At 42.8% G+C, this 15000-nt stretch overlaps 1 protein-coding gene across 1 annotated transcript in view; it reads right to left on the bottom strand.

The window, feature by feature from the left end:
- Window positions 1-13443: 13443 nt before the first annotated feature.
- Window positions 13444-15000, bottom strand: part of LOC308289328 (uncharacterized protein) — a 14480-nt gene continuing 12923 nt past the window's right edge. The window contains exon 9 of the mRNA XM_080731006.1: window positions 13444-14668. Within this exon, the coding sequence (XP_080587132.1) occupies window positions 14391-14668 (278 nt within the window). The 3' untranslated portion in view covers window positions 13444-14390. The remainder of the gene's footprint in view (window positions 14669-15000) is intronic.

Genomic DNA, 15000 nt, shown 5'->3' on the forward strand with positions numbered 1-15000 from the left:
TGCGATGTCATTGGGTGGTGATGTAATTATGTAGAATATCTAATGGAATGTCAATCCATCCATCCATCCATCCATCCATCCATCCATCCATCCATACATACATACATACTAGAGTGTCCAACCAAGACTGGAAGGTCAGGGTTCGATCCCCAACCAGGTCATACCAGAGACCTGGGCTTGGCACTCAGCATCAAGGGTTGGATTGGACATACTAGTGCAGACACGTTCACACATAGACATCTAAGGGGGCTTGAGCCCCTGCCCTTTAATCCGCTAGTAAAAAGTGCCCTCTCCAGACCATGAATGCAGTTTTTACTATGGTGAAAGAAATGCAAATGCCCTCTTTCCATGCCATACCTGAAGGCAGCATTCAAGAGAATTGCCTTGTCTCCTGAACTTGAATGCAGCACCTCCGCCATCGTTGTCCCTATCCATGTGAAATTTTCCACACACACTCCTTGCCTGCCAAACCACGGTTGCTTATCTCCCGATTAGGGAGTCTTAGTGGTTTTAATGTAGTGTCAAGTACTGAAAATAGTCGACCTCCAAGCTCACAGCGCATTGCAACGCAACGCGTTGTGAGCTTGGAGGTCGGCTATTTTCAATATTTTCACCAAAAGGCCCTTTTAGACATTTCAGCCCCTTCCTCTCTAACATTCTCTGCACATCCCTGTACTAGTGTCATGTCCAGAGAGTGTACAAACTGCCTCACGCTACAGAAACATGAGATAGGCTTCCACCCTGTGGGCCTCATGGCTTGGCAAGGCTTACTTACTTGATGCCAGACAAACAGTGAACAGATTGGACAGAATGCAGTAATATGCTGAGGCCATGCCGGTCATTCGTGCATATCGTTGTTGTCGGGTGGAAACCTCGTACCTCCAAGTTTCAAATGTGTACGTTCTTTCGCGAAGCAAAGCCCTGCTTCTTCATACAAGGCCGTCGCACAAAAGTAGTGAAAACAGCCGATCTACAAGCACACAACGCCTCGCGGTGCGAGGCGTTGTGTGCTTGTAGATCGGCTGTTTTCACTGGTTTAAATCATTTTTAAAATGATAAATGCAAAACGAATGGTTTTGGACATACAAGGTTTTCACCTGACAACGACGATATATGGGACTGGACGTCGGTGTCCTCATATGACCTGCTAGCTTGCACAGTTGTCACATTATGTAATGTGGAGGAATGGTTGTGTCTGACTTATAGAGGCCAGTATGAGCAGCAGGTATTAAACATGACTATTTACACACACCATCTAGAATACATTTATGCTGGTCACACTCTTTTTTTTAGAGAATAATGTCTGTGGGTTTTAGTTGAACCTGTAGGGGTTTTTGGAGCCCCCTGTAGGTTAGTACGTGTAAAGCAGCAGGCTGGAGAGAAGGCCTCTGTGAGACCAGTGTAGCAGTAAGCAGGTTGGGTCATTTCAGGCCTCGCTGGTCCTCAGAGGGTTGAAGCCTGCCTGAGATCCCTCGAGGGTTGACGGTAAAACGAGGGGTTACCAGAGGACAGGACAGAACCAGTCGAATGTTCTCTGTCACGTTGCCTTGGTCAAAACAACCTGTGGTGTAACCAGAGCGGTGAAATGACGAGGAAAGGATATGACCAATTGGCGTGATACACGGGGTCGACGGACGATGTTGTGCAACCAATAGGCATATTTTTGAATACTCTATGCAGCAGTATAAATTCATCTGTTTACTATGGTGAAAGAAATGCAAATGCCCTCTTTCCATGCCATACCTGAAGGCAGCATTCAAGAGAATTGCCTTGTCTCCTGAACTTGAATGCAGCACCTCCGCCATCGTTGTCCCTATCCATGTGAAATTTTCCACACACACTCCTTGCCTGCCAAACCACGGTTGCTTATCTCCCGATTAGGGAGTCTTAGTGGTTTTAATGTAGTGTCAAGTACTGAAAATAGTCGACCTCCAAGCTCACAGCGCATTGCAACGCAACGCGTTGTGAGCTTGGAGGTCGGCTATTTTCAATATTTTCACCAAATGGTCACAGGCAGCGGTAGCATCCTTATGTAATGTGGAGGAATGGTTGTGTCTGACTTATAGAGGCCAGTATGAGCAGCAGGTATTAAACATGACTATTTACACACACCATCTAGAATACATTTATGCTGGTCACACTCTTTTTTTTAGAGAATAATGTCTGTGGGTTTTAGTTGAACCTGTAGGGGTTTTTGGAGCCCCCTGTAGGTTAGTACGTGTAAAGCAGCAGGCTGGAGAGAAGGCCTCTGTGAGACCAGTGTAGCAGTAAGCAGGTTGGGTCATTTCAGGCCTCGCTGGTCCTCAGAGGGTTGAAGCCTGCCTGAGATCCCTCGAGGGTTGACGGTAAAACGAGGGGTTACCAGAGGACAGGACAGAACCAGTCGAATGTTCTCTGTCACGTTGCCTTGGTCAAAACAACCTGTGGTGTAACCAGAGCGGTGAAATGACGAGGAAAGGATATGACCAATTGGCGTGATACACGGGGTCGACGGACGATGTTGTGCAACCAATAGGCATATTTTTGAATACTCTATGCAGCAGTATAAATTCATCTGTTAGAGCTGGAAAGGGGAGTTGGAATCGGTTCACCGAGAGAAGGAGAGAAAGCACGAGAGAGCTGTGTTTGTGTGTGTCTCGCATCTTCGCTATTCTGTACTCTGTCAATCATGGAATAAAAGGCTGATAGCTGAACTCATACCTCTAACCACGTCACATCGTCTTATTCATCATGATCTCTTGGATTATACTTATTATACTTGGGAAAAGACCAAACAAACCAATGAAAAGTATTAACAGGAGCTTGCAACTAAATAACAACTGCATTGGATCCATTTGTGACAAAAGTTTTTTTTCCCCTTTTCTTCTGAAACGTAACAGCAGTTTAGCCACCTAAACCGTCTATACTTAGTTAACCAGGGCTCAGTAGTTGTCCTCCTTTAAACTTTCTAAAACAGGGCTCTTCAATGTTTTCAGGCCAAGGACCCCTTAGCTGAGAGAGAGATGAAGCAGGGACCATATAGTTTCATCATTTGACAGCACAATCATCAGTGTATTTTGGATTCATGTTAATTTGTGTTTTCAGATATTTAACCACTTGAACCATCAATACTTAATAAACTTGACCTTTCACTTAGTACTTAGTCTGCTCTTTTTCCCCTCTACAACAAACCTCTTTGCCGAAAATAGCCGATCTACAAGCTCACAACACCTCACAGCGCGAGGTGATGAATATAAAAAAGGGAAAAACAAGTTTCTATCACAAAAAGATTTGGAGGACCCCCTGTAGTAACTCCCCAGGGGTCCCGGACCCCCTGTTGAAGACCCCTGTTCTAAAACAAACCTCTTTGATGAAAGCAAACGATCTGCAAGCTCATAATATGCCACATTGCGACACAACGCTAAATAAAAGTTCATGTTAAATTATTGCTATTTAATGACACCAAATAAACACTCACAGTGTGTAGAGACATCAACATGAGATATTGTCAGACATGCAGCGCTTCATGTCACACAGACATGACAGTAACTAGGGGTGTAATGATATAGTAACTGTATCGAAATATCGTTTTTAACTTAAAAAATCGAAGTAGATCGAAATGAAAACAGCTAAAATCGAATCGTATCGTTTTATTTTGTATCGTATCGAATCGGCAGTGCAAAGAATCGATTGTATCGATACTACCTACTTGTGCATTGTATTTAGCATTTTTAAGAAGAAAACATTAAAAGTAGGAATTTAATTACTTTTCCTTTCCATATAGCTACACTGGTCTATCGATAAATGTGTGTAATCTCTGGGTTCATGTCAAGGTGCAGGTTTGTCAATATACAATGTCCAGGTATTTGGCAGATAATCACTGTGTTTACTTATTTATATCCATAATAATACATGTTTCCCTTAAAAACCTGCACTATCCACACGTTTCACACAGATTAAATTTCTTTGCTAAATAGTTACTGTATCGATTTTAAATAATTAAATCGAATCGTATCGTATCGCCATGAATGAACCAATATCGTCCATGTATCGTATCGTCAACCATATATCGTGATATGTATCGAATCGCTATTAAAATGTATCGTTACACCCCTAACAGTAACACATTGCTGCAAAGCACAAAGCAGTGGATGTTGTGATTTTAAATGCTATTACCAAGGGCAAGCATATGAATAAAAAACTGTGCAGTACCCAGGATTATTCCCTGCAGACGTATGAATGTATGTATGTACACAACCACAAGGGCACTGTAGTGCCCAAAGTCCCTATATGGGTGCTACTGGTTTATTTATTCTGCAGCAAAGTCCTATACTTAAGCTAATAAAACAATAAACATAAATGCATATACCATAATATCACCAGCCTCAAGTCACAAGCACAGTCAAAAAATGTGTGCCTCTCACATCAACAACACCTGTCTGTGATTACAGAGCCAGTTAAATAGACAATTGGCAATAGGCAATTTGGGCATGACCAGACATTAACTTCAGTGACATCATCAATAAGCAACATAGCTCAAATGTCTCTTACACCCACCCCCAATTCAATTGCAACTGGTGGGAGACATGCAATTCAAAAACAAAAAATACAATAAAAATACAATAAAAAAAAAAATCACACTCGTGTGAACTGAGCGGTTGTGTGTGTGTGTGTGTGTGTGTGTGTGTGTGTGTGTGTGTGTGTGTGTGTGTGTGTGTGTGTGTGTGTGCAACAGCGCCCCTCCCTTAACATGTGTGGTCAGAAAAGGTTACTGCAGGCTACAGACCCGGAGACATACAGACAGACAGACAGACAGACAGACAGACAGACAGACAGACAGACAGACAGACAGACAGACAGACAGACAGACCCACACACACGGCCACGTATAGGAGCGTTGTGACCACCGCTCAAAAATCAAAATACAAGCCAATAAACAACTTGGGCAATATCTATAAGTGCACAAACCAAACTCAAAGTTTAAAATTTGTACTTTCACAAAAAGACCAAAAAGTATCCAACTAGTAGTTGGGCATCATTTTAGCCACCAGACATAACTGACCAAGTCTCTCCTTGTGCTGCTGTGCTGGTCGCAGCGTTGGCCATGATACAGTTTGTCTGTGGCTTTTTTCTCCAATAGACTTTGATCCTTTTCTTTCTTGAACTCTCCCATCTTTCTTTCTTCCTCTTTCTTTGGCTACGCCATCTTTCTTTCTTCCTCCTCTTTCTTTGGCTCTGCCATTTTCGTTTCTTTCTCCTTCGGGAGCTTTTAGCTGTTACCTGCATGGCGGCAGGCTTCTTGGCTTTCACAGCTTTCTTAGCAGCAGGCTTCTTTTCCCTCACTGCTTCTTTCTTGTTCATCTTGAAAAAGCCAGATGCAGCAGTACCTTTAGTCTGAACCACAGGGCCTTTTGCTACCAGGCTCTTGATGGGGGCCTGGTCCATTTTAACATTGTAGCCACCAGTAGCCAGAGCCTTCTTGACCACAGCCAGGTACACACCGCTCTGCTCCTCAGAGGCCTTAACCGCATACTCAGTGACGCTGGAGCCGGTGGTCTTGGGCTGTTGAGCAGCGATGCCAGGGGTGGTGGTCTCGGGTCGTGGAGCAGCGACGCCGGGGCTGGTGGTCTCGGGTTGTGGAGCGATGCCGGGGCTGGTGGTCTCGGGCCGTGGAGCTGCAGCAAAGGATGGATGATGCTGCTCTGCCATAATGAGTGGCTCGTCCACCACTCTGCTCAGCCTGGGCTCCTCTTCAACAGCTGACCCCATACTGAGTTGTGCTCCTCAGCTGGTTCTTCAGTAAAGGTGCAGAGGGCATCTTGTACCCCCTACCCCCTTTTGCTCCTCAGAGCCTCAGCTTGCTCACTCTGGGCCCTCTGAGCCTCAGCTTGCTCACCCAACGCGTGCACTTCTGTGTGCACTTCTTTTAGTGCAGCAGCACTTGTGGATTTAGCATAGTTTGCATAAACATTGCAACTTGGACCATAAATCCACCTGTTCATTTCAGCAATAAAACAATCAAAACTCAACATAATTTTTCTGTACCATATTTGGTGTTTAGTTGACAAACCCAACAGTGTTTTTGGTTTCATTATACACAGCCATGAATGTGCAAAATCTACCATCGACCTCATTCTTCCTTTTGTTTCAACAACCAATTCAGTTTATCAGTTTCACAGCTTTCCCATTGCCCCACCAAACTCAAGTCCAACCTCATTGTCATTTTGATGCTCAGCAGAAGTTTGCATAAATCAATTATGTTCCGTGCGAGAAGTGAAGTGCAAAAGTCTTGTCCCAAACAACACGCCTTAGCGCGCGAAGTATTTTAAGGCGTTTGTTACCAGTTCTGGATTAAATTTTAGTTTAGTGTGTGCAGATTGTGGCTGTGCAGTGTGCACACCTTTTTTAAGGCCAAGTTTGTCGCAGCCAGCGCCCAGTGCGCCGCTGTACAAACAATACCGTAACCAGTAGGTCAGCGACAGCGTCCTCCGCCTGGTCCGGTTCCACCGATCTCTGCTGCCTGATGCTGCTGTCTCCCGGTAAGCGCCCCTATTGCTCCGGGTGGCAATCGATCATCTCTCAACAGCTGAAGTTGTAGACTGGCTGGTGGCTGCCCTCTCCGACGGCCGCAGACCCTCCGTCCACTCCAAGCTCACACACGCCCTGTGCGTGCGTGTCCAAAACAGCCTCCTGGTTTCATTGCTTCCCAATAAGCAGTCATCTTGAAACGAGGTAGTTCTTTGACTTAATGTAGTGCCCAAAGTCCCTATACTATGGGTGCTACTGGTTGCTGACGCTCAAGATCAAGTTTAGAACGTGTGATGTGTCCCAAGAACTGATGTCCAAACATTCCATTAAAGTTCAGCATAAACGATATTTATTCTGCAGCAAAGTCCTATACTTAAGCTAATAAAACAATAAACATAAATGCATAATATCACCAGCCTCAAGTCACAAGCACAGTCAAAAAATGTGTGCCTCTCACATCAACAACACCTGTCTGTGATTACTGAGCCAGTTAAATAGACAATTGGCAATAGGCAATTTGGGCGTGACCAGACATTAACTTCAGTGACATCATCAATAAGCAACATAGCTCAAATGGCTCTTACAGGCACTGAGCTGGTCAGTTGCATGCAGGGACATGCTGGGCCCCTGATTCAGCCTGGGAAAAAGAGTTGTAGAGGCCCTCATTGCGCGCTATGGAGAGAGATCTCTCTCTATAGCGCTGCTGCTACTCAAAGATTTGCCATTTCAGATCATGACAAGTGACAAGCCAGTGGGCCAATTACATGAGTTATATTTCGTCTTTGTCAGGTGGAAACCTTGTATGTCCAAAACCGTTTGTTTTGTATTTATCATTTAAAAAACATTTCAATTAGTGAAAACAGCCGATCTACGGTGCGAGGCGTTGTGTGCTTGTAGATCTGCTGTTTGAACCGGCCGTTCGGGAGTTGTCCCGCTTTTCCCAATGGCCAGCGCGTCCGTGGTTGCATGTGTGTGCAGTTTTCGGAGATTAGTGCATGCTCATCTGCAAAGTCCATGTGTTGTTGAAATGTATTGTTACACCCCTAATAGGATGTCATAAATGTTTCAGGCCTGCCACCAGAATATCACCCCATTCCCTTCAAACGTCTAGACACGCGTATCCAACGTTTTCTGTTATTTATTTATGTTTGGCAGTCCATGCAGTGAATTGTTGCACGCAATGTCTGAGTCATTCCTTGGACAACAAAGGGGTTCTACAGCACGCCTCAGCCCACACAGCTAGTCTGGTGCATCTCAGGAGCAGGGACAGAAGTATATGCACAGGAGAGTGACGCTGGAGCGGCTCAGACAGTTCAAGCCCTTATTCAGGTCAGGTGCTAGCAGGGGTGTCGCAACAACTGCGGGCCCCCCATGAATGTTCTTCATATGGGGAGGGGGTTTAAACAGGGGCATAGTTCTGCCGATTTAAAATGACTCCAATACGGAACTAAAACTTCCTATGATTGGCCGCTAGTTGCGCTGTTTTCCCCCCCGGCCGATCGCAAAAAGAATTGCCCTCCATTGGATCCCATTCATTTTCCCCTTTCGTTTTCTAACCTTAATTAACATTTTCATGAATACTGTATGGTTCCTATCGCTAGTTAAACATTGCCTTTCAATCACCATCATATTCGTTTTGTCGAAATGTGGTCCAATGTATTTTAAAATAAATGATAAAGTTGCGGGGGGGCGTGGCCAACTAAACTGATACCAGCCGGCTGTGTTCTTCTTCGTGTGCTGTATTTCGGGAGGCTCCGACCACATTCTCCCATGTATCCCTGCGTTGCACGTGACCGTTGGCAGCCAATAGCATCTCTGATGCCTTTACAATTCTATGATGGCGACGTCCCATTCCAAGGGGTAGAAAGGGCCATTTGCGCTGCATAGAAACCAATGGCTTCGCTTCGTCCATATTTTTCTACAGTCTATGGGTTTAACCCATTTAGACTGGGAACGCATTATTACGCATTATTTTGTGCTTTAACTATTGAAAAATAGAAGATCTACAAGCTCACAGCGCGGCACAGAGTGCCACGCTATGCAAGCTTGTAGATCTGCTATTTTTGAAAACAACTTGACACACAAGTCTTTGAATATTTCAAATCCTCCTAAGGTTTTTTTTTTTAAAAAGGGTTAGCCTCCAAAAAACTATGTTTCTATGTCAGTGGTGCTCAAACCTTTTCATCGTTTGAGCCGTAACTTTTTTATGCTCTCCAGTGTCTCTCCTCATTCCTTGGACACTCCAGCTCACCCCGTCGTAACACTCCTCCCCAAACACTTTCTGACAGAACACATGCTTCCCTTCCTTTCTCCTGTTTGTTTCAAGGACAATATGGGACTCATTACAGCACAGAAACACACAACAGCTTTTAACTAGAGGCTGTACCGAGGGCATGTACTGTAGGCCCTACATGAATATAACCACTTGTCTATTATGACTGTACAACATCATTCATTTCGGTCCAAGGGTTTGCCATATACAGGCAGGCAGGCAGGCAGGCAGGCAGGCAGGCAGGCAGGCAGACAGACAGACAGACAGACAGACAGACAGACAGACAGACAGACAGACAGACACTCTCTTCCTGACTGACTCTCTCTTCCTGACTGACTCTCTCTTCCCTATGTTGTGAAACTATTAGACCAATCTCCAAGCACCGGGTCACTCAGATCCAATCTGGCTAGCCATCGTCAAGGAAGAGGTTGAGCTCAGTCTTAACTCGAGCTCAGTTCGGCTGTTCTTGAGAGACTACTTAATTTCCCCCTTGTTGGGATAATAAAGGTATCTATCTATCTACTCAGATCTGACTGTTCAGCTGTAAGACTCCACTGTCGAGAGCACAGTAAGGACGAGTGACTGTGATTTGGCTGTGTTGCAAGGGGTCAATCGGTCAGGGGTCATTGAGGTCAACACAAGCCCAGAAGAGCCCACGCACACACACACACACACTGAAATTTCACTAGCCCTTTAGAGAGTTGGATTAGATCATTTTAAGGTATTTGTACTTTACTTGAGTATTTCCAATAGTTTTACTTCTACTACATATACCTCAACCCCTGCTGCACTCAGCCAGCGGTGCGCAGGCCTCCACCGCTCAGTTCACATGGGTGTGATTTTTCTCTTCCTTCAGACTGCGCCCCGGGCCAGTGTAATGACTGGAACCCGAACCGTGTGCGTGTGTGCGTGCGTGCGTGCGTGCGTGTGTGTGTGTGTGCAAAGAGATTAACATACTATTTACTGTTGACTCAGGAAAGCTGCATATTGTTTTGTTTAAGCACATCCTCACTAGACGTTGTTGTAAGGGATTAAATGCCATCCTGAAAGCTTTACATTCATTCACAATGATTTACTGTCTCTATATTGCTTGAAATAACGAGTTGTTCCATTCCTTATGTCTTTAATCTCTCTTATCTTTCCTTTTCTTTGAAAAGGTGTTGAAGACATTCATTAAAAGTAGGCTACTAGTACCGTAGCTCGTTCTACTGTATGAAGCCCACACTATCATAAATAATAGAGCAGCGTGCTCTTATTTACTGTAAACATTATACAAATGAGTTATACTTACCTATTAACACATTAAAGCAGACGATAAGCTATAATCACACGCTCTCCGTACACAATGTCTTATTTGTTTAGATTAGGCGTGGTTCATTCACTGCACTTGACTCAGTGCCAAAGATAATATGCTGGACAGGTACTTCAGGTGATAGCGGTACTTTTCCTGGTGATTCCTACTTGCTAGGGATGAGACAATATGAAAATGTCATATCACGACGGAGGACGATATCACGTTAAATGAAATCTCCACGATACGATTATCATGAATGTTTTTTATCAAGATAAACGATAATATCGCGTATCGTCCCATCCATACTACTTGCATGCACATAGTCTGTGTGAGAAATAGAAACATGTTAAAACATTAACGTGGACAGTTTGTCAAGTCTTTCACTGATTCCTGCATGTGCCAAAAGCATCCCTGCGGACCAAAACAAACAGTGAAAACATCAAAATACACAGACAGTGTGTTTTCTGCCTCACTCTCACAATTCCTGCTGGTACAGGGGAAATTATTTTTTTAAGGTTTTTAATTTTATCAGGAGAACTTCGACCCTATCTTCCTACAGTTGGTCCTCATTGATGCTCATTCATTTTCCGTCGACTCACACTGTGTCTCATTAGTGGACTGTGGACGGTTTAGAAACCTGGTTAAAGGCCTATAGCTACCCGATGGCACTATTGATGGGGATTTCAATTAAGCAGCGTTTCTGCGAGGGCTAGAAAACGATGTAAACTGCCACCAGATGTGACAGGCTGTCGAGCGGGCGAGTTCAGGTTTCCAAGTAAACAGGCCTTCTTATAAGTCTTGTTGGTATGGTGACGGAGCTCTCAGTTTTCCTCTGCTGGAACACAAACAAATAATCAACCTCCCCCTGTCACTCTGCTATTGGGTTTGTGTGCAAGAGAATCGGTGCGGGAAGGGGGGGAGCGTATGGTTTGTGTTATCGCCGGACGGAAAAGGGGTGTGCGAACAGCCACTCACACAGCTTGCAGACCACAATAAGATGCTTTTGTTTTCAAAAAGCACAAATGGCTCCCTCACACACAAATAATTCACTCACTCTCTGTCTCAAACACGGACACACACACACACACACACACACACACACACACACACACACACACACACACACACACACACACACACACACACACACACGCACACACACACGCACGCACACATGCACGCACGCACGCACGCGTGCACACACACACACACACACACTTGACAGTCAACAATGTGATGTCAGAACAGCTATAGACATTGAGGTGTTACGGACTGATGGACTGACCGACTGATGGACAGGATGTGCCAGTTTTCATAGTAAACTGCGACCTACGTCCTACGGTCACAATAACCTGGATATCCACGCCCATATATGGAGACTGTCATCAATAATAAGCCCATATCTTGGAATGCCCATATTAAGCCGTGGCATAATTACTGAATTTCAAGTCTCCAGGGTTTCTTCAGAATATGCATTTTGCATCATATGATGCATTTTGCATCATCATGCTGCATCATATGATGCAAAATGCATCACTAGTACATGCTGAAATACTAAAATATCTCAAAAAACAGATTGAACACAAAACATAACTCAGGATTGTGTTGATCGTGTCCCAAACAACAATAACATAAGATCTAGTTGTCCCAGAGGTGAAGTGGCCCTTTAACAACGACACTATGGCACATTATGAGTCCACTAGTAGTATGGGATTTCATACCAACACATTTTAATTACGGTAATGATTATAACGCAGAAAAGGTTTAGTCTCAGGTAGGCCTATAAAAGGGGTCTTCAACGTTTTCAGGCCAAGGACCCCTTAGTTGAGAGAGAGAGAGAGATTAAGCAGGGACCCCCACAACCTTTTCACAGATTCTATACAGTACAGTAGTTTCATCGTTTGACAGCACAATAATCAGTGTATTTTGGATTCATGACAATGTGTATTTTCAGATAGTTAAACACTTGAACCGTCAATACTTAATAAACTTGACCTTTCACTCTGTACTTAGTCTGTTCTTTTCCACCTCTACACTCAACCTCTTTGCCAAAAATAGCCGCTCTACAAGCTCACAACGCCTCGCACTGCTGCGAGGCGTTGTGAGCTTGTAGATCTGCTATTTTTGGCTAAAGTTCTCAGAATATCGACGCTAGGGTTCAAGTGGTTAATATAAAAAAGGAGAAAAAAGTTTCTATCCCACAAAGATTTGGAGGACCCCTTGTAGTAACTCTGAGGACCCCGGACCCCCTGTTGAAGACCCCTGGCCTACAAAATTCAGGCTCAATAGGTACTGTAGTCAAAAAAATAAAACGTAGGTGTTCAGCACTTCTTTAATTTGAGATACTTTGATTCAACACAAGCAACAACTATTAGGATTAGAGTAAAAAGAAAATATTTGAGAAAAGCTGTTTCAACACATCATCAGTGATTAAGGACACTTTGTTGTCTTAAAATGTTATAGGATACATGGAAGTAAAATCTTGACAAAACAAATACAAATAGACAGTTGACATTGTCAATATGTATTTGACATACAAATGTATACATACAATATGAATGACAGTGTATTGGACAAGAATGTGAAAGGGAAAATGTTGTAGACTAGCCTAGTTATACCGTATACTTAATACCTAATACATGTGCAATAATTAATATGAATTTACCCATATCCATATTTCCGCACTCCACAGCCTCCATATTTAGGGAGAGAGCAAAGAGTTATCTACCCTTTGCTTTGTTTACTTATTCTCTTTCGAGATATTCATTATATATTTAATATTACACTTGTTAAATCTATATATACTGTGCAATATCGGCTATTAGGAAATATAATAAATATCTACAACAAAATGTCATATTTTTTGATATAATATAAATATAATATAATATAATATAATATAATATAATATAATATAATATAATATAATATAATAAATGCATAATATCGTTGTATGTATTAAAGGAGCTATAGTAAACTTTTTCTTTAAAAACGGATGCTAAAATAACAATAATGTTTCGAAAATATTTTATAAAAAAAATAAGCTTCATTGTTTCTATTCAAAAATAAAACCACAAAAAGCGTATAATAATGATAAAATAATCATTTTGGCCATTGTCAGACCGACACTTTGTTTACATTCTAGTCTAGACTAGGATGTAAACAAAGTGTCGGCCCTACAATGAAAAGGTTGACTATAGCTCCTTTAAGTATTTTAACTTCCACAGTGAAAATACTTAATACATAAAACGGAAGGTTATTATAAATGACGAGGGATGCTATCCCAGATTACTAGAAGCTAACAACTAATGGGAGTAACTCTGAAACAGATGTCATATCTTGTAACATTTCTATGGCATATTCAAACTTAAGCAGTTTGGGTGAGATATGACATCTCTCGCTGTCGATTTTCCAAAAACGCCAGACTCGGCAAACCGGTGACTTTCTAAATAATTACCAGACACCCTTTCAACCTAGTAAGCTACGGCCACCCCATATAATAGGGTATAGGGTAATGGAGTACACGTCTTTCCACACATGTGAGAGAATGTTTAGTTAAGACTAAAGCTTGGGCTGGTTAAGGGGATATGGCACATATTTGAGTGTTGATAGACCCTCGTAGACAGTTGTGAGATAATCCTGAGTTTATGCTGGTTTTTAAATGGGTGTGAAATGTAACCCAGGAAGGAAGCTTATCATGGTTAACGGGAGGAGATACACACCACGGTTGACTTATCGTGGTTAACGGCCTGAGATGTGAGGTTTAAAGACTCACTATCAGATAAAACTCACTTCTACAAAGCTGTGATTTCCCTGTGTGAACTGAATGAGAGGCTGTCTATTGTACAAGGAACAGTACATGAATTTCACATGATTTGGATACAATAATCGTGAAAAATGTATAGCATAGTATGGAAGTATGAAAATGTAGATTCATAGCACCTAATAGTGTAATATCTCATTGATTATAGCTGTTTAAAGTTAGATTTTCTTATTGTTCTTATAAAAAGAAAGAACAAAAATGGAAGGACAGTACTAGCAACATTAAAAACCAGAGAAGCTAAACAATCTTGACCCATTCGAACTAAAATACACTTGACTTGATATGTTAGTTACAAAAATGATTAATGCATGAAACAATGGAAACTAGCGAATTCAAGCTTTTGGGTGTGACATATACAGGACATGTGATAGATGTACTGGTACTGCAGTCCAGTAAGACCGGAATAAATGGCTGCTGTACACATTTTTCACTATCGCGTGTGTGTACGCGTGTGTGTCTTCCCTCGTCTGTCTCTCTCTCCTGCACCCTGCTCATCAAAAACCTGTCTCTCTGTCCTCTGCCCTGTCAGGTTTAGTGTCCTCTCCTGCAGTGTCTCCGGTCGTTGTTGTCACAGCCCTGTAGGAGCCCTTGTTTTCAGTCCCATGACAGGTGTCACTGACCACACTGAAACGCTGTTTGGAGGTATAGACCCAGCGACGGTAGACAAGACAGGACACCAAGACGATGGCTCCAAGACTCATAGGAAGGACAAATGCCAGCACAACTCTCCATGGGTCTGTACACCACGTATCAAGACAGATCAGATTTGGACCTGGTCAAAGAGAGGAGATTGCATTTACCCTTAGTTAATTATACAGCATGACACAATGATAGAACTTGATTGTGTGAGCTAAAATGGCACAATATTCTATTATTTAAATATTGAGAAGACAGGCCACTCATATTTACATAGAGTTCCGAGGTGGCATTCGAGTGCTTATGCAGGTGTGGCAATGTAAGACAAGTATGCAGTAAAATACGCTCATGAATGTAATTATGATCTACTTAGTTTGAGACTAAGTGGATTGATTACATGATTTCAGATTCCATAGTGTTCTCCTCTTAATTGATATTTTCCCCCCTCCCAATCGTGACATACATACT

The sequence above is a fragment of the Nannobrachium achirus genome (genome assembly GCF_963921795.1).
Source record: "Nannobrachium achirus genome assembly, chromosome: 1".
Taxonomy (NCBI): Eukaryota; Metazoa; Chordata; class Actinopteri; order Myctophiformes; family Myctophidae; genus Nannobrachium; species Nannobrachium achirus.